At 47.7% G+C, this 23,719-nt stretch overlaps 1 protein-coding gene across 1 annotated transcript in view; it reads right to left on the minus strand.

The window, feature by feature from the left end:
* The window catches only part of VPS35L (VPS35 endosomal protein sorting factor like), a gene marked incomplete at both ends in the record, with an annotated part of 118,763 nt that overhangs the window by 26,961 nt on the left and 68,083 nt on the right, over positions 1–23,719 (minus strand). Inside the window, 6 exons of the mRNA XM_080703938.1 lie at positions 6,320–6,434; positions 8,560–8,637; positions 11,247–11,345; positions 14,004–14,067; positions 17,336–17,416; positions 20,348–20,433. Of these exons, the coding sequence (XP_080560064.1) occupies positions 6,320–6,434; positions 8,560–8,637; positions 11,247–11,345; positions 14,004–14,067; positions 17,336–17,416; positions 20,348–20,433 (523 nt within the window). The remainder of the gene's footprint in view (positions 1–6,319; positions 6,435–8,559; positions 8,638–11,246; positions 11,346–14,003; positions 14,068–17,335; positions 17,417–20,347; positions 20,434–23,719) is intronic.

The raw sequence follows: 23,719 nt of genomic DNA on the forward strand, positions 1-23,719 counted from the left end.
CTGTCCGCAAACAGGTATCTGAGGCTGTCCGCAAACCGCGATCCCCCTGTCTCAGCCTCCCGAGTGCTGGGATTACAAGCGTGGGCACCACCCTGGGCTGGTGTCCTCATCTTAATTCTAGTTGTTTTCTTCCTTCCTTCGCTTCCTCTCCTCTCTCCCTCCAGCCCTCCCTCTCCCTCTCCTAGTACTTGGGAGGCTGAGACAGGAGGATCACAGATTTGTGGCCAGCCTCAGTAACTTAGCGAGGCCCTTGGTAACTTAGACCCCGTTTTAAAATAAGAGGGCTGGGGCATAGCTCCCCTCTCCCAGGATACAGTCTAAGTGCGATCTTGTTTCTGACAACGCTTGCTTGGCGCGCATGAGCAGTGAGAAGCCTGAGACCTGGAGGAAGGCACCCCGCTGCTAGCCACAGCCAGAAGACTGGCCACGCCCCCCGCCAGGAGACTGGCCACGCCCCCCCAGGCGGACCCACCAGGGCAGCTGTGAGCGTGGGTGACGAGCTTTGCACCATCTGCACCCCAGGGAGGCTCTGGGTTCCATCCCTGGTACCACGGTGCTGGGGAGGGAGGGGAGAGAACTCTGGAAGGAAAAGCATTATTATTCATGATAATAACAAAAATCGTTCCTGGGTCTATCACTCCTTTGCTTTACTCTCAATCTCTCAATCCTGTTCCAGCTTGGAGAACTGCAGTTTTTTTTTTTTTTTTTTTTTTATTTCCAGCCTAACAGAGCAGTTTAATCTTGAAACAGACTGGCTTTTCCGTAGACCCCTGGAGGTTTTTGCACATGAGAAATTACTTGACTCCTAAAAGTCTGAAACCAGAGCGGATGCACACAGCTCCTGACAGCCCACGGCCTGCTCTCACCACTAGAGAGACCAAGGTGAGGGTTACGGAGTCCATGCTGTGTGCCAGTGGCCAGGGCTCCACGGTCATTATCTCAACTCTACAGGGAGGGGCCCGTCGTCATCTCCACTGCACACAAGAGGGAACCCAGGCACGGAAAGGCCTCCTTGTCCAAAGGCACCTGGCTCCTAGTGGGAGTGTCCGGACTGGGGCCGCCGCACTCAGGAGACTTGCAAGCGGCCACTGAGCAGGGCCTCCGCCAGATCCTGTGTCAGCCAAACCCCGGGCCAGTCCACTCCTCTGTGATCCTCGGAGATCGTCTGCTTGGTTTGGAATGTTGACAGTTCCTTCTTCCTCCCCTTCCGTGTCCTCACAAACACGTTCACTTGAGACACACCTTAAACACGACTTCCACTGTAACCTACAGTCGTTCCTTGGTATCTACAGGGCACTGGTTGCAGGAGCCCTCAAGATACTAAAACCCAAGGATGCTCAAGTCCCTTGAATAAAATGGCGCAGAATTTGCATATAACCTATTCATACTCTGCTTAGGTCCACAGACCTCAAGTCATCTCTAGGCTACTTAAAACAGCTCATATAATATAAGTGCTGCATTCATAGTTGTTATGTTGTCTGGGGAATAAGGACAAAGAAAAAAGTCCACACATGTTCCATAAAGGTGCAACGTCCCCACCACACTTCTGAATACTTTCTACCTGTGGTTGGTTGAATCCTCAAATGTGGAACTGGTGCGTGCCTGTACTCCCAGTACTTGGGAGGCAGAGACAGGAGGATTACAGGTTCGAGGTCAGCCTCAGCAACTTAGTGAGGCCCTCTATAACTTAGTGAGATCTTACTGCAAAAAAATTAAAAAATAAGCCAAGTATGATGGGGCATGCTTGTAATCCCAGCATTTGGGAGCCTGAGACAGGAGGATCACGGTTTGCTAACAGCCTCAGCTACTTCATGAGGCCCTTTGCAACTCATTGAGACCCTGTTTCACAAATAAAGAATAAAAAATCTGGCTAGGGGTATAGGTCAGAGGTAGAATGCCCCTGGGTTCCATCTCCAGTACTACAAAACTAAAAAATAAGTCTGAGGTGTAGCCCATAAGTAGAACACCCCTGGGTTCAATCCCTAGTAACACACACACACACACACACACACACACACACTCACTCACACACAGTGGAACCAGAGAACAGAATGAATTAACTAGTACTCCTCTCCCCTTCGGAGCTTAGGAACTGAAAAAATAAAGGAACAGAGGTAAAAAGTAAAGAAAAAGATAAAGGACAAAAGAATCTGCTCTAGCTGTAGGCTGGTAATAATCTTCCAGAAACAGCCCTGAGGAAAGGAGGGAGGAAGTTATCTGGTGCAGAGGGTGAACGAAAAAGAAAAGAGAAAAAGGTGTTTCTGGGCCACTTCCAGCAGGGAGGCAGGTGGCCAAACAACTGATTTGCAAGTCTTTTTCTCCAGCTCTCTGGGGTGATGGACACATCCCAGCATGACCTCTTCTCCTGGCAGGGGTGTGAACTAAGCAGCAGAACTGGCCCTTATACTACCCTTCCTCAGCATCCACACGGGCAGGCAGAGAGGTCCAGCCCAGGGACCAGCCGCGGCACAGCTAAGGCCCCAGAGATGAATCAAGGCTGGATTAGGGAAGTCAAGAAAACAAACGGGTGGAGGGAGGGCGATGTTCTATAACCAGCTGAAAAGGGAGGATGTTCAGAGAGAAACAAAAGCGGCCCATTTCCACAAGCCTCATTTAATTTATATTTAGCCTTCCCCCTTCTCAGCAATTGAACGCCTTGTTTATTTTGGCCAACAAGTGCTGCGCGTGGCTTTCAGAGCCACGTTAATAGGCTTTTAAGGTTTAGCGCCCCGGCATTTAGGGACTCAAGTGAAAGTCATCAGATAAATTTTTAAACATGAGTGGATACCACATTCCCGTTCCCTCGCAACAGCTTGAAGCCAGAGAGGAGGCAGAAGCAGAGCCCGGGGTCCTAACATGGCCGCTGCCATCGTGTGCAGAGGACAGGGCTGCGCTGCCACCACTGTCCCTCGGTGTGGACGAGGGCATCCCAGGACAGCCCCACAGGGAGAAACCCTTGTGACTCTTGAGTAGTTCTGGGGAACAGCAAACCCTTGATGACAGAGGAGCCTTGCCTTAGCTTGAGAAATTCTGTTTTGTTTTTTCCTTCTTTCTAAAAGCACGAAGCCCTGTATGGGCGCCAGTCATACATTTGTTTGAAATCTACGGCACTTATGACTCATGGTCACAGTCATTTTGTAAAGTTAGAAGAAGTTTCTCGGCCTCTAGACCTTCATTTGCGGCTCCCAGCTCTGGTATCCGCAGTTCCCAGTCCAGTCCTCGTGCCACAGGTGGAGCCAAGCTCGGGAGGCCTCCGGTCGGCCCGTCCCGAACTACTTAGGAGCCCTCCTCTAGTTTTCGTTTTGCACGTTTTCACGTTTTTGGTGGTGGCTGTATTTTTGGTTGGATGCTAACCTGACATCCTTACCGAAGCAAATTCCCAGAGAAAATTCCACATATCCCAATACACAATGAAGACAGGTCTGTCTAGTGGGAGGGAGAGTGTCCTGGCCCATAAGTAAACTAGCACGAAGCCAGGCGTGGTGATGCACGCTGGTAATCCCAGCATCTGGGAGGCTGAGACGGGAAGATTGGGATTCTTGGCCAGCCTCAGCTATCTAGTGAGGCTCTTTGAAATTCACTGAGACTCTGTTTCAAAATAAAGAATCAAAATAGGGCCGGGGATATAGCTCGAAGGTAGAATGCCCATGGGTTCCATCCCCAGTACCATACCAAAAAAAAAAAAAACAAGCATGAAGAGAATGTCAGCCCTTGCATGCACGGTGCCACTGATGCCAATGACGGAGCAGTGGGACGGGGTCGGGGCAGCGACGTGAGCTCAAGTGGCCACGAAAGCCCTCCTCAAAGACTTGTGGCTTAGCCGGGTATGGTGGCGCACGCTTGTAATCCCAGCGTTTGGGAGGCTGAGATGGGAAGATCGTGGTTCGCAGACAGCCTCAGCTACTTAGCGAGGCCCTTTGCAACTCAGTGAGACCCTGTTTCAAAAAGAATAAAGAATAAGCCGGGCGTGGTGGCGCACGCTTGTAATCCCCGCGCTTGGGAGGCGGAGACAGGAGGATCGCGCAGGTTCGAAGCCAGCCGCGCGCTGGCTTAGGAGACCCTGTTTCCAAAATGAAAATGTAAAAATAGGTCTGGGAGTGTAGCCCCGAGGTAGAAGGGCTTCCAGGAACCCCAGTACCACCAAAAAAAAAAAAAAAAAAAAAAAAAAAACCCAAAAAGAATAAAGAATAAAAAAAAAATTGAGCTGGGGTGTGTAGCTTGGAGGTAGAATGCCCCTGGGTTCCATCCCCAGTACTGCAAAGGAATAAAAAATAAAAAAGGACCTGTGGCCTCACTTGCTTCAAAATAATAATAAAAAGCAGACCGGGCGTGGTGGCGCACGCTTGTAATCCCCGCACTTGGGAGGTGGAGACAGGAGGATCGCGCTGGTTTGGATCCAGCCTCGCTGGCTTAAGAGACCCTGTTTCCAAATTAAAAATATAAACATGGGTCTGGGAGTGTAGCCCGGAGGTAGAAGGGTTCCATCCCCAGTACCACCAAAAAAAAAAAAAAAAAAAAAAAAAAAGCAAATGCTCAGGGGTAAAATATTCTAGAAAGGGAACAGCAAGTGCAGAGGCTCTGAATTGGAGATAGCTTATAGGAAAAGGCCCACGTGGCTGGCGTTGCTTCCGGATGAGGACGGAGGGTAGGAGCCTCACCCGGGGACTCAGAGGCAAGGTGTCTGATTCCAAACGCACTGAGAAGCTACCAGGCCCCAGTCAGAGAGCTGAGAACAGCCAAGCAGTGATAAGGTTCCTGGAGGGCAAACATGCTTAAAGACGTCAAAGACCAGACTCCTGGTGCCTTGATTCAGCTCCCCAGTTGAACAAGACGCAGCTGAGCACCGGGGCCGCCATGCCAGGGCAGCGAGGGACACCAGCGGGAGGTGCGGTGCTAGCCCCAGCAGACCCCGTGAGGCAGGGCTGGGGGATGGCGATGGCGGAAGCCACCCGCCCACCTCGCCGGGAGCCACGGTGAGCTCCCAGTTCCTTGGCCTTGCAACTGTTTGCGCTGTTGACAATCGGCGTGTGAAGGGGTGCAGCTGCGGTCAGTCAGAGACCCCCCCAGTGTACCCACCCAGGCCAGCTTCTTTCCACGCCCTGCCTCAGTTTCCCCACGTGGGCAAGATGTATGAACCTCACGTGGCCACCGGAAGGACACTGCGGCCAGCCTTCACCGACGTGCAGACTGCTTGCCAAGTAACGGGCTCCCTAAACATCTGCATAAGGATTTTTTTTTTGGTACTGGAGATTGAACCCAGGGGTGTTCTAACTCTCATCTATACCCCCAGCCCTGACTTATTTTTATTTTGAAACGGGGTCTCACTAAGTTGCCAAGTGTCTGCCTTAAATTGCTGACGCCGTCCTCAGCGTGTAATCCTTCTGGGATTACAGGCACGTGCCACTGGGCCTGGTTTGCGTTAGGATTCTTTAACGCCACTAACCTGTGGGGTTCTACACGCACGCCCTCGCACGTACCAGTGAAGGAGGCAAGCAGGGCGCCCGCAGCACACCTGGGCCCTCCCCGAGGGTGTTCCCTTGGCTCAGGTATGTGGAGCAGGCAGCGCCAGGCCAGGGTGCCAGGGGGTCAACGTCCCAGCAGCACCGCCCGGCACATTACGAAGTCAGTGCAGGCTGAAGGATCTGACCTCTCCCGTTCAGTGAGGGGACGCCAAGGTGTGCTTGCCATCACATCCAGTCTGGGCATGAACCCCAGCTGCCCACAGCCCACCAGTGCACAGTGCGGTCTTTCTCCCCCTCCCCGCTCACCTCCGTCACCCTCCTAAGACTCGACTCGCAGGGAGGCCTCTCCGGCAAGCCATGCCCACATACCCAAGGGGTGCATCTGGGCCTGCTACAGTGGGAAGCTGTCACCCACAGCGGGGAGCCGGAGGGATTCCTTCTACACGGATCAGATCCTACTCGGGGGTCCCTGGGGTTTTGAACACACCAGCCAACACCAGAACAATAAAAAAAAAAAAAAAAAAAGGAAAGAAAAACACCAACGCATATGCAGATACACCATGGCCAAGTCAGCTTGACATTTTTCTCTCTTTACACACACACACACACACACACACACACACACACACACCATGGCCAAGCCAGCTTGACATTTTTCTCTCTATATACACACACCCCCCCCCCCATGGCCAAGCCAGCTTGATGTTTTTCTCTCTCTCTTTACACACACACACACACACACACACACACACACACACCATGGCCAAGCCAGCTTGACATTTTTCTCTCTCTTTATACACACACACACGGCCAAGCCAGCTTGCCTGAGCAGCAGCGCGCGGGGATGGTGGGCTTACCTTGGGAGAGGCACTGGTTGGCCAAGGCGACCTGACCCGAGTGCAGGTAGAGGTTGAGGCGCGTGAAGATGCCCGCCAGGGAGGGGATGGTGATAAAGCAGTAGGCGACGCAGGCCTGGGAAGAAGGGAGAGACGGGCGCAGGGTCAGCACTGCCGCGGAGCCACGGCTGTTGGTGCCGGGCCCACATTCCACGGCACCCCTCTCGCGTTCTTGTACAAGTCCCCACGATTCTTCCCTCTTGCCTCTCCCGTGTTTCATGATCTTTAGGAGGATGGACCGGGGGAAACAAGAGGAGTATGGGGTATAAAAAACTAGTCTCCCATTGCTACGGCTTGTAACAGTAAATTAAGAAGCAACCTTTTAAATCAATTACTTAAAAATATGGAAGAAAGAGCCAGGCGTGGTGGCACAGACTTGTAATCCCCGTGCTTGGGAGACTGAGACAGGAGGATCGCACAGGTTCGAAGCCAGCCTCAACTACTGAGTGAGGCTCTCAGGAACTTAGTGAGACCCTGTTTCCAAATGAAGTATAAAATAGGTCTGGGAGTATAGCCTGGAGGTGGAAAAGCCCCTGGGTTCCACCCCCCAGTACCACACACACACCAAAAAAAAATATGGAAGATAAGCTGGGCATGGTGGCACATGCTTGTAATCCCAGTACTTGGAAGGCTGAGTCAGGAGGATCTCAGATTTGTGGATAGCCTCAGCTACTCAGTGAGACCTTCAACAACTTAGTGAACCCGTTTCAAAAATAAAAAATAAGCCAGGTGTGGTGACACACGCTTGTAATCCCAGCATTAGGGAGGCTGAGACCGGAGGATCAAGGTTCCTGGATAGCCTCAGCTACTTAGTGAGGCCCTTCGCAACTTAGTTTCAAAATAAAGAATTAAAAAAAAAAAAAGGGCAGGGGGTGTAGGCAGGGGTGTAGCTTGGAGGTAGAATGCCCCTGGGTTCCATCCATAGACCCGCAAAAAAAAAAAAAAAAAAAAAAAAGAATAAAAGAAAATAGGACTGGGGGACATAGCTTATAAATAGAATGCCCCTGGGATCCCCAGTTCTGCAAATAATAATAATAATAATGATAATAATAATACAGAAATATGGAAGAAAGAAGAGGTTGCTAAGAAGAGACTGAGGTAGCTGAGGAAAGAGGCTTCAAATGCCTACTTCCATTCTAAATGTTTCAGCATCTTCTCATTTCTAAGTATATGGAAATGTATTGCTTTGATGAAATTTTGAGCGGCATACACAAGACACTGAAATTTGTTTTCAAATTTCAGTGTAACTCTTATCAAGAGGAAAAAAGTTAGTAAGCCTATCAGTAACAAGCATGCTATTATTATATACAAAGTTACACTATTATTAGAGAAATATTTTATCATAATAGTATATTACTTTAGATAGAAATTAGATAGAATTCAGTTGGCATACAAAAATGCAAATCTATCTCCTCAAACACATACAGGTTGAAGTCGGGCATGGTGAAGCACACCTGTAACCCAGTACTTGGGGGGCTGAGACAGGAGGATCACAGGTTTGAGGCCAGCCTCAGCAATGTAAGAAGACTCTCAGCAACCTAGTGAGACCCTTTTTCAAAACAAAAAACAAAATAAAATGGGGCTGGGGGTATAGCTCAGAGGTGGAGTATGCCTGGGTTCAATCCTCACTACTCCCCCCCCCACACACACACACAAAAAAAAACCAAAACACACAGATTGAAAATTCCTCATCTGAAAGGCTTTGGGCCAGAAATGTTTCATATTTTGGATTTTGGAATATCTGAATATACATGAGGAGGTATGTTGGAGGGTAGGTCCCAAGTCTAAACCACAACTCACTTGTTTAATATGCATTTTACACCCACAGCTTGCAGGTAAGGTAATTTTCTACAATATTGTAAGTAATTTTGTGCAGGAGACACTTTCATAATGTCAAATTTTCCATTTGTGGCATCGTGTTGGTGCTCAGAAAAGTTTCAGATTTGGGGAGTACTTTGGATTTGTGTATTAAAATGTGGAATCCTCGGATCATTTCTTTTGAAAACAGTAAGAAAACAGACCAACCTGTAGACACCCATGGAAAAATTAAACTGAAAACTCTAAACTGAAAAATTAAACTGAAAATACTAAGCCACCCTTAGCCTGACACACTTGTCTTTCTCTGGGAACAACTTAATAATCTGCAAACCAGACAGCCAGCTAGGGCTCGGGGGCTGGGAGTCCTTATCTTCCGCGCGTACCCGGACAAAGGCGGCCGTCTTTCTGGAATGATTTCCTTTCATGACTTTTCTCGTTTCCATTGCCAACCGGTTCACACTCTGGATTTGTGAAGACATAAAACAGAGATGAAATGCTGGCGATCCAGATGAACGTCTTCCGTAGATCGGGGCAGTAACTACGTCCGCATCCATGCAAACAAGCTAACTGGGATCAAGACTGGTTAGCGGTGAGCTCTGAAATACCACAGCGTCGACAGGCACGACCAGGTCTCGCTCAGCCAGTACTCCAGGCTGGGAGGACCAAAGGCGCGATGTCAGTCACGCCGCCAATCAGCGCTCCAAACGACTGTTTCCTCGTTTAATGAATAGCCAGGGTTCACTTACTTCCAGAAAACTCACATTCTAAGTTTATGGTCTTAGAATTCTTAAGAGAAACTCCCAGATCTAAGAGCAGACTATACAATTTAGCTTTGCAATGCTAACTATAAGCACTGCGGCCATGCCATTCAGCTAACAGACTGTCATTAACTTAGTTGATCCTTACAACCCTACGGGGTGGGTTTTTATAGAGAGTATCTGCAATTAGGTCTTAAATTTAGTTGTGCTAGTTGGGTGTGGTGGAGCTTGTAATCCCAGTACATGGGAATGCTAAGACAGGAGGATCACAGGTTCGCCACCAGCCTCAGCAATTTATTGAAGCCATCCACAACTTAGTGAGACCCTGTTTCAAAATAAAAATAAAATAAGGCTGAGAGTATAGCTGAGGTACAGTGCCCTTGGGTTCAATCCCCAACACGCGCACACACACACACGTGTGCGCACGCACACACACACAAATTTAGTTGTGCTGAGAAACCCGTTAACTAGTAAATGAATATATAACAAGGTTGTTCTCCCAGAATTGACACGAAGCAATTAAAGAGACTAAAAGAAGTTTTCCACAGGTAAGCAGTTTGGGCTACTGTCTCCAAACCATGCCTCACGGCACCCTAGGGTGCTGAGCAGACGAGCGGCGCACCACAGTCAGGGAGACGGCAATTGTTGGGTGCCGTGCAAAGCACCTGCCGAGGTGGCTCCTGGCCCGACACTGGCCCGCAGCACACCCCTTGCAGCCACAGGAGACATTTGCAAACTGAAGTTTTGGAAGCAAATGGGATGAAAAGCATGTGCAAAAGCACATGTGAAGGAAAACAAACAGCCAGGAACAGAAAACAAGGGCAGCAGCGTCTACTCTGATCCCAGGGCTTGGAGACCGCGGTGCCCAGGGAGAGCACGCCATCAGTGAGCAGCTACGGTTACTTAAGGATGAGACAAAAACACCGTCTTTTATTCTCTGTACAGAACTTTTACAAATGGCTACCAGGTTGCTAGTCCACACACACTAAAGTTGTCTGACTCTAACTTACAATAAACAGAGTGTTACTATTTCTTTGGCACCAAGCTACCAGAGATGCCACAATCTGAGAAAGCTGGGAATCTCTGGTTGGGCAAAGATGCCCAGGTGACCATGTCTATAACTAATCAGTGTCAATCACTTACCCCTTTGCTGTTGGCCTGCACATAAGAATTTGCAAATGTCAGAGAAAAAGACATCAATAAAACTGAGGAGGTAGAAAGGAAATAGGCAGATAGGGAAAAGGCCTCAGTAGAAAAAGTTAATTTCCTGAGTTTCCTGAGGGGCGACAAATACCTGAAATTCCAAAGGCTCAGAGATAAGAAGGTCAGAGCTTCACAAAACCATCTGTTTACTAACAACAAACCCAGGAGCCAGCACAGAGCAAGTGGACACTCCTACTGAATGAAAGGAGAGGAGACCCTTCAAAGGACATGCAAATACCCTATGCAAATCCTGAGAGCTGCTTCCCAGAATTCCCAAAGTCACCCTAACCAAAAGCGGACTTGCAAGCGGTGGACAATGACCCTTAGGGATCAACAATTGGGACTTTCCCTCTTAGGACCCCCTCCCCTTTTGGGGAGCTTTTCTCTCTCTCGCAGGTGGTGTTGGCCCTGAGAGAAGGCAGAGTGCATCTGAGGGCACGTGGTTCGGGCGACGCTCCAGTAGTGACCTGAAGGCCTCTGCTGGACATCAAGGCTGGCCAGGCCCATAGGGGTGACCTGCACCTCTTTTCTGGCAGATCGCGTGGACTCTGGGAGAAAGTAGTTTGCAACTGATGGGCACTTGGCTCAGGCGACACTCGGGTAGTGACCGTGAAGGCAGCCACTGGACCCCGGAGTTCCGACCGCCCCTTTGGGGTGTTCAGCCACTTTTCTCTATTCCCTTCTGGCAGATCGCACGGACTCTGGAAGAAAGCAGCCTGCACCTGAAGGCAATTCGGCTTGGGCTACTCTCAAGTATTGTCCTGAAGGCAGCTGCTGGACCCAGAGTTCCAGCCCCTTTGGGGGTGTTCAGCCACCCTTACCCCATTCCCTGCTGCTTCCAATAAACCTTTTACTCCCCTTCCTGAGGTCTGCGGGTGTCATTCTTCGCTCACCATAGACAAGAACTCACCAGGTTTCCTCTCAAGAAACCCCCGTTTCAAAACCATCCTAGCAAAGTCACAGCTTTTATTAGTCTTTAAGAAACCATCTTTTGACCCAAAAGAATAATTACTACACGAGGCAAAGAATTCCAAATTGGTGAGCGGCATATGAATAATCAATCAATAAACATTCATGGAGAGACTGACCAAGTGAACGGGAACCCTTACATGAATCAGCTGCACGAGAACAGGTTCCAGGTTGCAGAACATCGCCCTGGACTCCACGTAAAAGCTCAGCTGCTGTTCAAAATCTCGGCCAAAGGAAACCTAAAATCAAGAAGGAAGACTTTAAGGCCGGGCGCGGTGGCACACACTTGTAATCCCCGCGCTTGGGAGGCAGAGACAGGAGGATCGCGCAGGTTCGAAGCCAGCCGCACTGGCTTAAGAGACCCTATTTCCAAATAAAATATAAAATAGGTCTGGGAGTGTAGCCCAGAGGTAGAAGGGCTCCATCCCCAGTATCACCAAACAAAAGAAGACTTTGAAGACTTTAAAAGGGACAATGTCATCTACCGAGGGAATCCAAACAAACAGGCGTACACTAAGGCACTCGAGCTAGAAAAAGTTCTGTGACTTTCAGGGATACGTGGGTATCACTGAAATATTCCTACTGCCATCAGCTGGATGACGGGGGCACTGGATGAGAACACAGAGAGCCAGAAGTTATAAAACAGAAGCTCAGAATCTACACAGTATTTCCCAGGCCTTGAAGGAAACCTCTGGAAAGGAAATCATGGGATCTCATGTCAGCTCCCGCCTTCCCACACAACATAAATTTGGTTCTTGGGAGCCATTTGCCGGAGGGGTTTTCCTAATGGAGGTCACACCTTCCTGCTTTCTGAAGGGGACCCGACCTCAACAGCTTACTAGTGGCTGCCAGAGTCAGAGAAGAAAATTCCCCCAGCAGAAAAACTCCCCTCTTTTTCTGTTTCTTGAAATTTACAAACAGCTGGTTGGTAGGAACAACGTTAGTGCTACATCAATCACTTTGGCCCGGGGAAGGTTGAACTTTGCAATTTCCATTGTAGCTATCAAGTTACACACCTTGTTCCCTTTATGGCTCAGACAGAGCTATATAAGGATAGATACCACCTACTCAGCCCACTGTATAAACCAGGACAAGGAGAAGCACTGGGTGAAAATCCATGGGTCCATGTCCTGGGTAGGAACTGAAGGCTAACCCTGAATTTCCACAGAACTCATATTTTGCCCACAGAATCAAGTAGACGGTTAGACTGAGCCTTGTTAAAGAAGTCACAATTTCAAAGTTATTCCCAAAGTTATCGTATCGTTTTTATCTCGGTTGGCTTGGGTTCTGAGCTGCCCAGCCAGACGTGGTGGTGGGCACCTATGGTTCTAAGATGCTCAGAAGGCTGAGGCAGGAGGATCACTTGATTCCAGAAGTTCAAGGCCAGGCTGGACAACAGAGACTATCTATATATAAAAAAAGACAAGAAAGAAAGAAAAGGAAAAGGAAAAGATACTGCTAGCAGTTGGTCTTTTAGCTTTGGACAGCAAGACCTAAGGCTAAGACTGTTCAGGCTGGAATAGTATAATGGTAGGATGTTTCCAAAGACGGCTGCAATAAGCCGGGCCTGGAGGCCCAAGCTTGTAATCCCAGCATTTGGGAGGCTGAGATCCGGGTTGGCGGACAGCCTCAGCTACTAAGTGAGGCCCTCCGCAACTCAGTGAGACCCTGTTGCAAAATAAAGAATAAAAAATAGGGCTGGGAGTGTAGCTCAAAGGTAGAATGCCCTGGGTTCCATCCCCAGTACAAGAAAGAAAGAAAGAAAAGAAAGAAAGAAAGAAAGAAAGAAAGAAAGAAAGAAAGAAAGAAAGAAAGAGAAAGAAAGAAAGAGGCAGGCAGCAGTAATTCCTCTGGCTCTGCTAGTCCTCTCTGCAAGGGCCCTTTGGACTCTCCCTTGAGAGGTGAGAGGTGGGTCTCTCCCCCGTCCTCCATTGAGGCTGGCCCTGGCACTTGTTTCTACAACCATAGGAGAGGTGGCAGAGGTTCACATGTCACCTCTAGGGCGTGGCCTTAAAAGGCCTTAAAGCTTCCCTGTCTTCTGGAAGCCGCCACCCCCTAATACAGCTCTACTGAGGCCACTGAATGATGAGGACGGCGGGGAGAAAGGGCCACCGGCAAGTGGAAGAAATCGAAGACGCCCCAGCCAACCTCCAGCTCCATGAGCTGGGAAGTGGCCCGCCCTGTCCTCCAGCGCCATCCTACCACGGGCAGCCCCGTGACCCAGCCAATGCACAGAACTGTAAGAACTAATACACAGCTAATTAAAGCCCTGGACTGGGGCGGGGGGGGGGGGGTGAGTCCGCAGCAGGTGGTGAGTCCCCGTGTCTAGGGGACAAGGAGCCAGATGTCTGGCATCCCGACCCGGCAGCATGGAGCCCTTTCTCCACTCCTGAGTCCTTGTGATTTGGATCGCTCGGTATGCAGATGTCTTCTAGGCCTGGCCAATCACCGCTCGTGTTAACCCAAGGAGACCCAATCCCAGGACGCCTGATGGAGCCCCGCCCACTACGCTGCATGGGGGCGGGGGCACGGGGCTTCATTGGAGGAGCCGGGAAAGTGGTGCAGGAGAGGGGCTGGCGGGCTGGTCACTGGGCTGGCAGGTCACGCCGCCGCAGGGACCGAGCAGCCTGGGCCTCTGGAGGTCCCCTCCCTGGACCTTTTGCTACAAGAGCCAGTAAATCCCTCTCCCAAACAACCCCGTCTGTATTTTTCCTGAAGCCGGTTTGTTTTGGCTCTCTTTGCTCCCAGGGGAGCCCTGGCTAATGTAAGATGTTTTCTAATTTCATCTTTTCTCAGTAAAAATAAAAGCACCCGGGAACACAATGTGAACTGTTTTCCCCAGAAGAGGAATGACGTCACGTTTCCAAGTGCGTCGCTGCACCTCCCCCCAAACTTACCATTTTTATAAACCCATTAATCAAGTGCGCCAGCATCCTCTTCTCATCCTCCAGGGTGAGCGCACTGAAAGCAATAATTTACATAATTAACACGGAGGCAACAAACGAAGGTTTCTGAAAGAAGAAGCCACGTGGGAGGTAAGCCGTCCAACAGGTAAGATATTTGCATTTTCTACATTTCAGAAACTGTTCATCTTTCCCTGGATAAAAATAGACAACCAAGCCAGGCGTGGTCGCACAGCTTGTAATCCCAGCATTCGGGAGGCTGAGACAGGAGGTTCAGGATCTTGGTTCACAAACAGCCTCATCTACTTAGTGAGGCCCTTTGCAACTCAGTGAGACCCTGTTTCAAAAATAAAAAATAGGGCTGGGGGGTAGCTCAAAAGTGGAATGCTCCTGGGTTTCATCCCCAGTACTGAAAAAAAAAGCAACCAAAATTAACCTCATCTGAGTCAAGTGTGGTGACACACACCTGTAATCCCAATACTTGGGAGGCTGAGACAGGAGGATGGCAGGTTTGAGGCCAGCCCCAGCAACTTGGTGAGATCCTGCTTCAAAACCAAAAAATAAGATGGGCGTGGTGGCGCACACTTGTAATCCCTGCACTTGGGAGGCTGAGACAGGAGGATCACACAGGTTCAAAGCCAGCCTCGGCTACTTAGTGAGACCCTGTTTCCAAATAAAATATAAAATAGGTCTGGGAGTGTAGCCCGGAGGTAGAAAGTCTCTGGATTCTACCCCTAGTACCACCAAAAAAAAAAAAAATAAAAAAAATAAAAAAATAAAAAAGGGCTAGGTGCAGCTCACAGGTCAACTATCCTGGGGTTTCATCCCCAGTAACACACACACACACACACACACACACACACACACACACACACACACCTAATTTAAACATGCTTCTCCTTTTCCTCAAAGATGTCATTTGCAAAACATATTAATAGGAAAAGAGCCGTTTTTCTTTTTTTTAAAATTTGGATTACAAGGTCTAACATCAAGTTTTGTATTTCAGAGATATTTTAATCTTAGTAAAAATTTCCACCAAAAAAAAAAAAAACTTTCCAGTACGCACCTAACACCACCATTGAGACACAGTCATTACCACCCTATACTACTTATTCTATCAAATGACCATCCAAGGCCGGACGTGGTGGCGCACACTTGTAATCCCTGTGCTTGGGCGGCTGAGATAGGAGGGTCGCGCAGGTTCGAAGCCAGCCTCAGCTACTTAGTGAGACCCTGTTTCCAAATAAAATATTAAAAAAAATAGGTCTGGGAGTATAGCCCGGAGGTAGAAAGACACTGGGTTCCACCCCCAGTGCCACCAAAAAACAAAACAAAACAAAAAAATGACCATCCACTCCCCTCTCCATCCATCAGCCTATCCTATATTTGGGGATGCTTCTTAACATAAACCACACATCTCAGTTGTTTCTATTTAATAGAAAATTTAACAGAAATATAAATGAAAAAGTCCAGAGTCTGTAGTTTTGATTATCCACATAAAGACCTATAAATAGTTCCCCATCTCTACTTAATTTTTATTTATTTTTGGTACTGGAGCCACTTTTTCTTTGCTTGCATGCTTGAAACAGGGTCTCCCTAAGTTGCTGAGACTAGCCTTGAACCTGGAACCTCCTGTCTCAGTTTTTGAAGCACTGGGATTACAGATAGGTGCCAACATGCCCAGCTCCCAAATTTACTTTTATGGAAAATTTACTAACCTAAGGAAAACAGAAAGGTCTTTGTTTGGTTTGCTCTAGGTAAACAGGCTTTGGCAAGGACTGCATTGTTTGTCCATTGTGCTACGTCCCTTCAGTTCCTTGAGACCACATCTGCGAGCCTCCTTCTTGGCTAGGTATGACAGCGGGATGTGACTGTCAATGACATGGAAACTTCCCACGTGCTGTCCCCAAAAGAGAGCTGCTGTCCCCCAGTGCCACGGGCTGGACTGCGGACGTGGCTGAGATGGGGAAGCTTCCAGAAGGAAGACAAGGACATCGCTCAGATACTGCAGAGCAATAAGATGGAAGGAACCTGGGTACCTGGATGACGTGCCCCACCATGTGTCTCTTAAACCAAAAACCCAGTATCTTACAAAAGCATGTAACGCCAGTACTTGGGAGGCTGAGACAGAATCACAGGTTTAAGGCCAGTCTTAGCAATTTAGAGATACAAATTAGTGAGACCTTGTTTCAAAATGAAAAATAAAAATAAAAAAGGGTTGGGGATGTAGCTTGAGGGCAGAATGCTCTGGGTTTAGCCCCCAGTACCAAGAAAAGATAAATAAATACAAGTGTCATCCTGGATATATTTTTGTTAACTAAAGTCTAACAAGGTCCATTTATAATAATAATAATAAAAAAACAACCACAGAGCCAGCCATGTAAATAACGATTCTGAGATAGGCATGGTGGTACATACCTGTAATCCCATTATTTGGGAGGCCGAGACAGGAGGATCAAGGTTCAAGGCCGGTCACAGCAACTTAGTGAGATCTTTGGCAACTTAGTAAGACTCGGTTTCAAAACAAAAACAAAAGGGCTGGAAATATAGTTTAGAAGTAGAAAGCCCTGGGTTCAGTGCTTTAACTTCTAGCAACACACACACCAAAAAAAAAAAAAAAAAAATTAAGATGAAAAAGGAAGAAAATAAGTACAATGTAGCTTGTTCCAAAACAATTTTCTCAATTTTTGTAACATTTTCCAGCAAATCAAGCTGCTGTGTTTAAAATTCTTCCGGGACTAGAATTTTAGCCACAAATAAGCAGGCATTGTTTTAAGCCCAGTCAAAAGGAAACGTGTAAAAAATCAAACCAAAACAACAACAACAAAAAAGAACAAACACAAAGGCCAAGGGGTGATAGTTAAACCTTTGATGAAAAGGTGAGACCTGCGGACAGAGCTCAGCCTCCACCATCCTGAGCACATAAAGTTTTCCACATAAGATATCTAAGCAATTTTGTCTACATTTTAAGTAACTGGCTAATAATGAGATTTAAAAAAAATAAAAATGAAAAGCTGTGACTGGATGAGTCAGCCCACTATCTCGCTCTCAGAAATCTCCAGAAGACATGGGATTTGAGTTCACTTGGATGGAGCCAGCCCTTTCCCCCTAACAGAAATCTCTTTGTAAAAACATCTGCCATCTCGTTTTCTCAGGGAGGTTAGCCTCAGTCTCTTTGCCTTCCTTATTTTTCCTCATTAGCAAGAATTTTAATAGACTCAATAAAGTTATTCATGGCTGCCGCCGTGGTTAGCGGTGGTTCCCTAACGCACTTAGAGGAATTGACACCCAGGCCACGATGTGTTGCGGCCCCAGAGGTGGCTTACTTCACCGAGTCGTGCATGGTCTTGCAAATGTGTAAGAGGGCGTTGAGGATGACGGGGTCCTTGGTGGGCTCTTGATGGTGCCTAGGAGACATGGGAAGACACAGGTCAAAGCCCTGCCCATCGACAGCAATGAAGACAGATGGAACGCTCCCTCAGCAGACACATCCAGAGGCTGCAAGTTACTGCTGGCATTCACGTGGCCCAGCTCACCACAAACAGGCATGTTCTGGCTCTCCTCACTAACAAGTTTGCTCTTTTACACTTTTTATAACTTTTCCTAACTGTAAAATTGCTACGCTTCCAAAGCCAGGCAAAGGGTAAACTGAAGATTGAACCCAGGGGCATATTACCTCTAAGCTACAGCCCCAGCCTGATTTTATTCTTTTCTTTTCTTTTTTGCGGGTCTGGGGATGGAACCCAGAGGCATTTGAACTCCGAGGTACACCCCTTGCCCAATATTTGATTCTTTATTTTGAAACAGGGTCTCACTGAGTTGCAGAGGGCCTCGCTAAGTAGCTGAGGCTGTCTGCGAACCACGACCCTCCGGTCTCAGCCTCCCAAATGCTGGGATTACAAGCGTGCGCCACTACGCCTGGGTTTATTCTTTATTTTGAAACGAGGTCTCACTAAGCTGTTGAGGTCCTCACTAAGTAGCTGAGGCTGGTTGCCAACCCGGATCCTCCTATCTCAACCTCCCAAGTACTGGAATTACAAACGTGCGCCACCATGCCCGGCTCAATCTGTTTTCTTGCTGTGTTTCTAGGGCCTTCAAAAGCTGTCCACAATCTGCAGTAGGTTATGTGCCAGGCAAAATTAGTTTTCAAAATACTATAAAAAGAAAACAATCTTAGAACAAATCGTGTGTGTGTGTGTGTGTGTGTGTGTGTGTGTGTGTGTGTGTGGTATTGGGAGTTGAACCCAGAAGCATTCTACCTCTGAGCTACATCCCCAGCCCTATTTTTTAATTTTGAAACAAGATCTCATTAGGTTGATGACAGTTTATTTGCTGAGGCTGTCCTCAAACCTGTGATCCTCCTGTTTCAGTCTCCTAATACAGGGATTACAAGCATGAGCCATCACACCTGGATATAGCAGATCTTTATGTAGGTAAAGGAGGTATGTTTCTTCCAAGCACATCAATGATATTAAGTGTGTGTGTGTGTGTGTGTGTGTGTGTGTGTGTGTGTTTCTGGGGATTGAAGTCAGGGCATTCTACCTTTGAGCTACACCCTCCATCCTGTGAGATCCTGAAACAGGGTCTCACTATATTGCTGAGGGCCTTGCTAAATTGCTGAGGCTGTCGCCGGGCGTGGTGGCGCACGCTTGTAATCCCCGCGCTTGGGAGGCAGAGACAGGAGGATCGCGCAGGTTCGAAGCTAGCCGCACGCGCTGGCTTAGGAGACCCTGTTTCCAAATAAAAATGTAAAAATAGGTCTGGGAGTGTAGCCCGGAGGTAGAAGGGCTTCCAGGAACCCCAGTACCACCAAAAATAAATAAATAAATAAATAAATAAATAAATAAATAAATAAATAAATAAATTGCTGAGGCTGTCTTCAAACCTGTAATTCTCCTGTCTCAGCCTCCCAAGTACTGAGATTACAGGCATGCCTGATCATGCCCAGCTAATGTTAATCTTTAGGAAGCCATTAATCTTTTAGAAAGATACGCAGAAAAGCTCACAACATATGAAAACAACATCAAACTCAATTTTCTAAGCTCAACCATTGATAGCTACATATTTAATATTTAAATGTAACCTTGTCCTAAAAAAATGCCTGCTAGATCAAAAGTTACTTAAATTAGTTATACATTGCCTAATACCTTCAGGATCAATATGTAACCTAAAAAATAAGAATATTCAAGCCAGGTGTGGTGGCTCATGCTTGTAATCTCAGCTCTAGGTAAATAGTTGAAAGGAGCGGTGCACATGGTATTGTGTAGAGTTTGGTAAGTATTGTGTGTGCCATTGTTTGAATAAATAAGATCTTCCATCCATAATGTTCTACTTTTATATTATTTTTGTGAGGCAGAACTGGAGATAGAATCTAGGGGGTTCTACCTCTGGGTTATAACCCTAGACCTTTTTATTATTATTAATAATAATAATAGTTGTTGTTGTTATTATTATTATTACTAATTTGTGGTACTGGGGGTGGAACCCAGGGCTTTTCTACCTCCGGGCTACACTACCAGACCTATTTTATACTATTTGGAAACAGGGTCTCACTAAGTTACTGAGAGCCTAAGTAGTTGAGGCTGACTTCGAACCTGTGTGATCCTCAAGTCTCAGTCTCCCAAGCGCTTGGATTATAAGCGTGTGCTACTACACCTGGCTAGTTATTATTTTTTTTATGTTGAAACATGGTCTTTCTAAGTTGCTGAGACTAGTCTTGAATCTGTGATCCTCCTGTCTCAGCCTCCCAAGTACTGTGATTACAGGTGTGTACCACCACACCCAGCTAATGTTCTACTTTTAAAACTTAATGTCTTATACTTTTTAGAATAACTTAAAGCCAGACATGGTGGCGCAGGCTGACGATCCCAGCATTTGGGAGGCTGAGACAGGAAGATCGCGGTTTGCAACTAGCCTCAGCTACTTAGTGAGGCCCTTTGCAACTTAGTGAGACCCTGTTTCAATAAAATAAAGAATAGCCAGGCATGGTGGCACACGCCTGTAATCCCAGCATTCGGGAGGCTGAGACTGGACAGCCTCAGCTACTTAGTGAGGTCCTCTGCAATTTAGTGAGACCCTGTTTCAAATTAAAGAATGAAAAATAGGGCAGAGAGTATAGCTCAGAGGTTGAATGCCCCTGGGTTCCATCCTCAGACCTGCAAAAAATAAAAATAAAAAAATAGAGCTGGAGATATAACTCAGAAGTAGAGTGCCCCTGGGTTCCATCCCCAGTACCGGGGTGGTGGTGGTGGTGGGGGGGACGGGACGACATGGCCTGGTATCTTAGCGAGGCGTTGGGAGGACCCTGGCTGGCGGCTTCCCACGGCGGTCACACTCACTTGATGAAGGCCTCCATGATACTCTTGCACACCTCCACCCGCACGCTCTCTTTTTGGAACATGTCCAAAAACGGCAGAAATTTTTCCTGAAAATAGAGAAAACATGCTGTATGCAACTGAGGCATGCAGTTGGAAGGAAGGCTTTTGTGAGTCACTTTTTCTTTAAGGGGAGCAAACAGGAAGAAGAGGTGTTCAGGACTCCCCTGAAAGATCTGAGAGAGGCTTTGGAAAACTACTGACAGCCAGGCGTGGTGGCTCACACCTCTAATTTCAGTACTGGGGCAGGTCGAAGCAGGAGGACTACAAGTTTGACGATAGCCTCAGCTACTTAGTGCAACTCTCAATAACCTAGTAAGACCCTGTTTCAAAAAACCAAGCCGGGAGCCGGGCGTGGTGGCGCACACTTGTAATCCCCGTGCTTGGGAGGCGGAGACAGGAGGATCACGCAGGTTCGAAGCCAGCCGCGCTGGCTTAAGAGACCCTATTTCAAAAATATAAAATAGGTCTGGGAGTGTAGCCCGGAGGTAGAAGGGCTTCCAGAAACCCCAGTACCACAAAAAAAAAAAAAAAAAAAAAAAAAACCCAAGCCAGGCGTGGCAGCGCACACTTGTAATCCCAGCATTCGGGAGGCTGAGACCAGAGGATCGTAGTTCGTGGACAGCCTCAGATACTTAGGCCCTCTGCAACTCGTTGAGACCCGGTTTCAAAATAAAGAATAAAAAAATAGGGCAGGGGGTATAGCCTGGAGGTCAAATGCCCTATAGCTCAGAGGTAGAATGCTCCTTGGTTCAACCACCAGTACTGCAATAAACAACAAGCTGGGCGTGGTGGCGCACGCTTGTAATCCTAGTACTTGGGAGGCTGAGAAAGGAGGATCACAGGTTCGCAGCCAGCCTCAGCAACTTAGCAAAGCCTACCGCAACTACGTGAGATCCTGTTTCAAAATAAAATATGCAGCCGGGCACGGTGGCGCACGCTTGTAATCCCAGCATTCGGGAGGCTGAGACCCGAGGATACGGTTCGCAGACAGCCTCAGCTATTTAGTGAGGCCCTCCGCAACTCAGTGAGACCCAGTTTCAAAATAAAGAATAAAAATTAGGCAGGGGGTGTAGGTCGGAGGTCAAATGCCCCTGGGTTTCATCCCCAGACCCGCAAAATAAAATAAAATAAAATATGCGGGGTGTAGCTCAGAGACAGGATGCCCCTGGGTTCAATCCCTTATACCATAAAACAAGCAAACAAAAAACACTATTACGGGTTGAGTATCCCTAACCTGAAAACCTGAGATCTAAAATGCTGCAAAATCTGGATATTATAGATGGCCTAGGGTGAAGTCTTCTTGTTATTCTAAAAATAACTACAGTTTGAGTATTTCTAATCCCAAAGGCCCCACAGTTTGTAACTTTTTCAGCACCAACACAATGGCACAAGTTGGAAATTCTCTATCATGAAACTGTTTTATATACAAAGTTATATTACCTAAAATTACCTTGGTCTATGTATATATGGCGTATATGAAGCAGAAATGAATTTTGTGCTTAGATTAGGGTTCTATTCCCAAGACAGCTCTTATTATGATATATGTATGCAAATAGCCCCAAGTTCCAAAAAAAACTAAAACATTTATGGGGCTTTAGCATTTCAGAAGAGATTTTGGACTTAGATTTTATTTTATTTTGTGCAACTGAGGATTGAACTCATGGCGCTCTGCCACAGAGCTGTATCTTCAGAACATTTTATTTTGAGGCAAATTCTCGCTAAATTGTCCAGTACTCCTGGGCAAACATACAATACTCTGCCTCAGCTTTCCAAGATGCTAGGATGACAGGTGTGCAGCACCATGCCCAGCTCAACCTGGACACTGAAACAACTCACGCACGTCCCAGGGATTGGTTCTAGGACCAGTTAACAGTTCTGGGGGGAACCACCTGGGCCACCTTTAGGTAGCCCTTAAGCTTTTCCAGTAGCAACATGCAGGGCACATCAGGTTTTTCACAACTGTACAGATGAGCAGAGACACAAGAGACAGTCAAGTTCAAAGAGTGGCCTCAAAACACAAGTGCCTGTAATCTCACTTTTTAAAGGTTGAATCAGGAGGATCACAGGTGCAAGACCAGTAATAGGAATTTAGCAAGATTCTCAGAACGTAGTGAGACCCTATTTCAAAACCAAAAAAAAAGCTGGGCATGGTGGCGCACGCTTGTAATCCCCGCGCTTGGGAGGCAGAGACCAGGAGGATCGCGCAGGTTCGAAGCCAGCCGCGTGCGCTGGCTTAGGAGACCCTGTTTCCAAAATGAAAATGTAAAAATAGGTCTGGGAGTGTAGCCCAGAGGTAGAAGGGCTTCCAGGAACCCCAGTACCACAAAAAAAAAAAAAAAAAAAAAGGCTAGGGGTATCGTTTGGAGGAAGAATGCTCCTGAGTTCAATCCCCAATACCACAAAAGTCCCACAGCTCCCTGACTCTGAATCGTGCCCCCGTGCCCAGGGACTGCATGACCTCACACAGGGTACTCCGCCTCTTCCAGGGTCGGTTTTCTCATCTGTAAAGTGGAAATGACAACACCTCCCACTTCCCGGTGGTGGCGTGGAGCTGTGATGAGGCACACGTACAGATCCAGCATGGTGCTGAGGATACAGCACGTGCCCGGTGCGTGTCAATGTCTATGATCAAAACCGAAAAACCCTACCATCCTGTGAGTTATACAGAGGTGGAACCCAGGAGAGGGTGAAGAGACGGGGGAGAGGTAGTGGATCTCAACTCTGGCAGACACTGAGACAACTCCAACTTTGATGTGTTTCATCGTTTCAACACGAAAAGCGTGTGACAGAAACCAAATACAAGCGGAGCGCCCCCAACCTGGAATCTGCAATACGGATTTTCAGATTAGGCACACTTGAGCAGTGAGGTCTACCTGAGTACTCCAAATCCCGAGAAACTCAGAAATCTGAACCACTTCTGACCCCAAACATTTTGGATAAGGGAGGCACAACCGGTACCACGGGAACACTGTAGTGGAGGATGAGCAGCCCAATTTAGCTGGAAGGTTTGTAAAGCTGTGGCATGGCCGGCAGGTGCACACACCCCACCGGTAAGGAATGAATGGGACTGAGCACCCTTGTACTCCCAGTACTTGGGAGGCTGAGACAGGAGGATCACAGGTTCGTGGCCGGCCTCAGCTACTTAGTGAGGCCCTTTGCAACTTATTAAGTCCCTGTTTCAAAATAAAGAATAAGCCGGGCGTGGTGGCGCGCGCTTGTAATCCCCGCGCTTGCGAGGCAAGAGACAGGAGGATTGCGCAGGTTCAAAGTCAGCCACGCTGGCTTAAGAGACCCTGTTTCCAAATAAAAAAAGTGTAAAAAGTAGGTCTGGGA

The sequence above is a fragment of the Muscardinus avellanarius genome (genome assembly GCF_963383645.1).
Source record: "Muscardinus avellanarius genome assembly, chromosome: 10".
Classification (NCBI taxonomy): Eukaryota; Metazoa; Chordata; class Mammalia; order Rodentia; family Gliridae; genus Muscardinus; species Muscardinus avellanarius.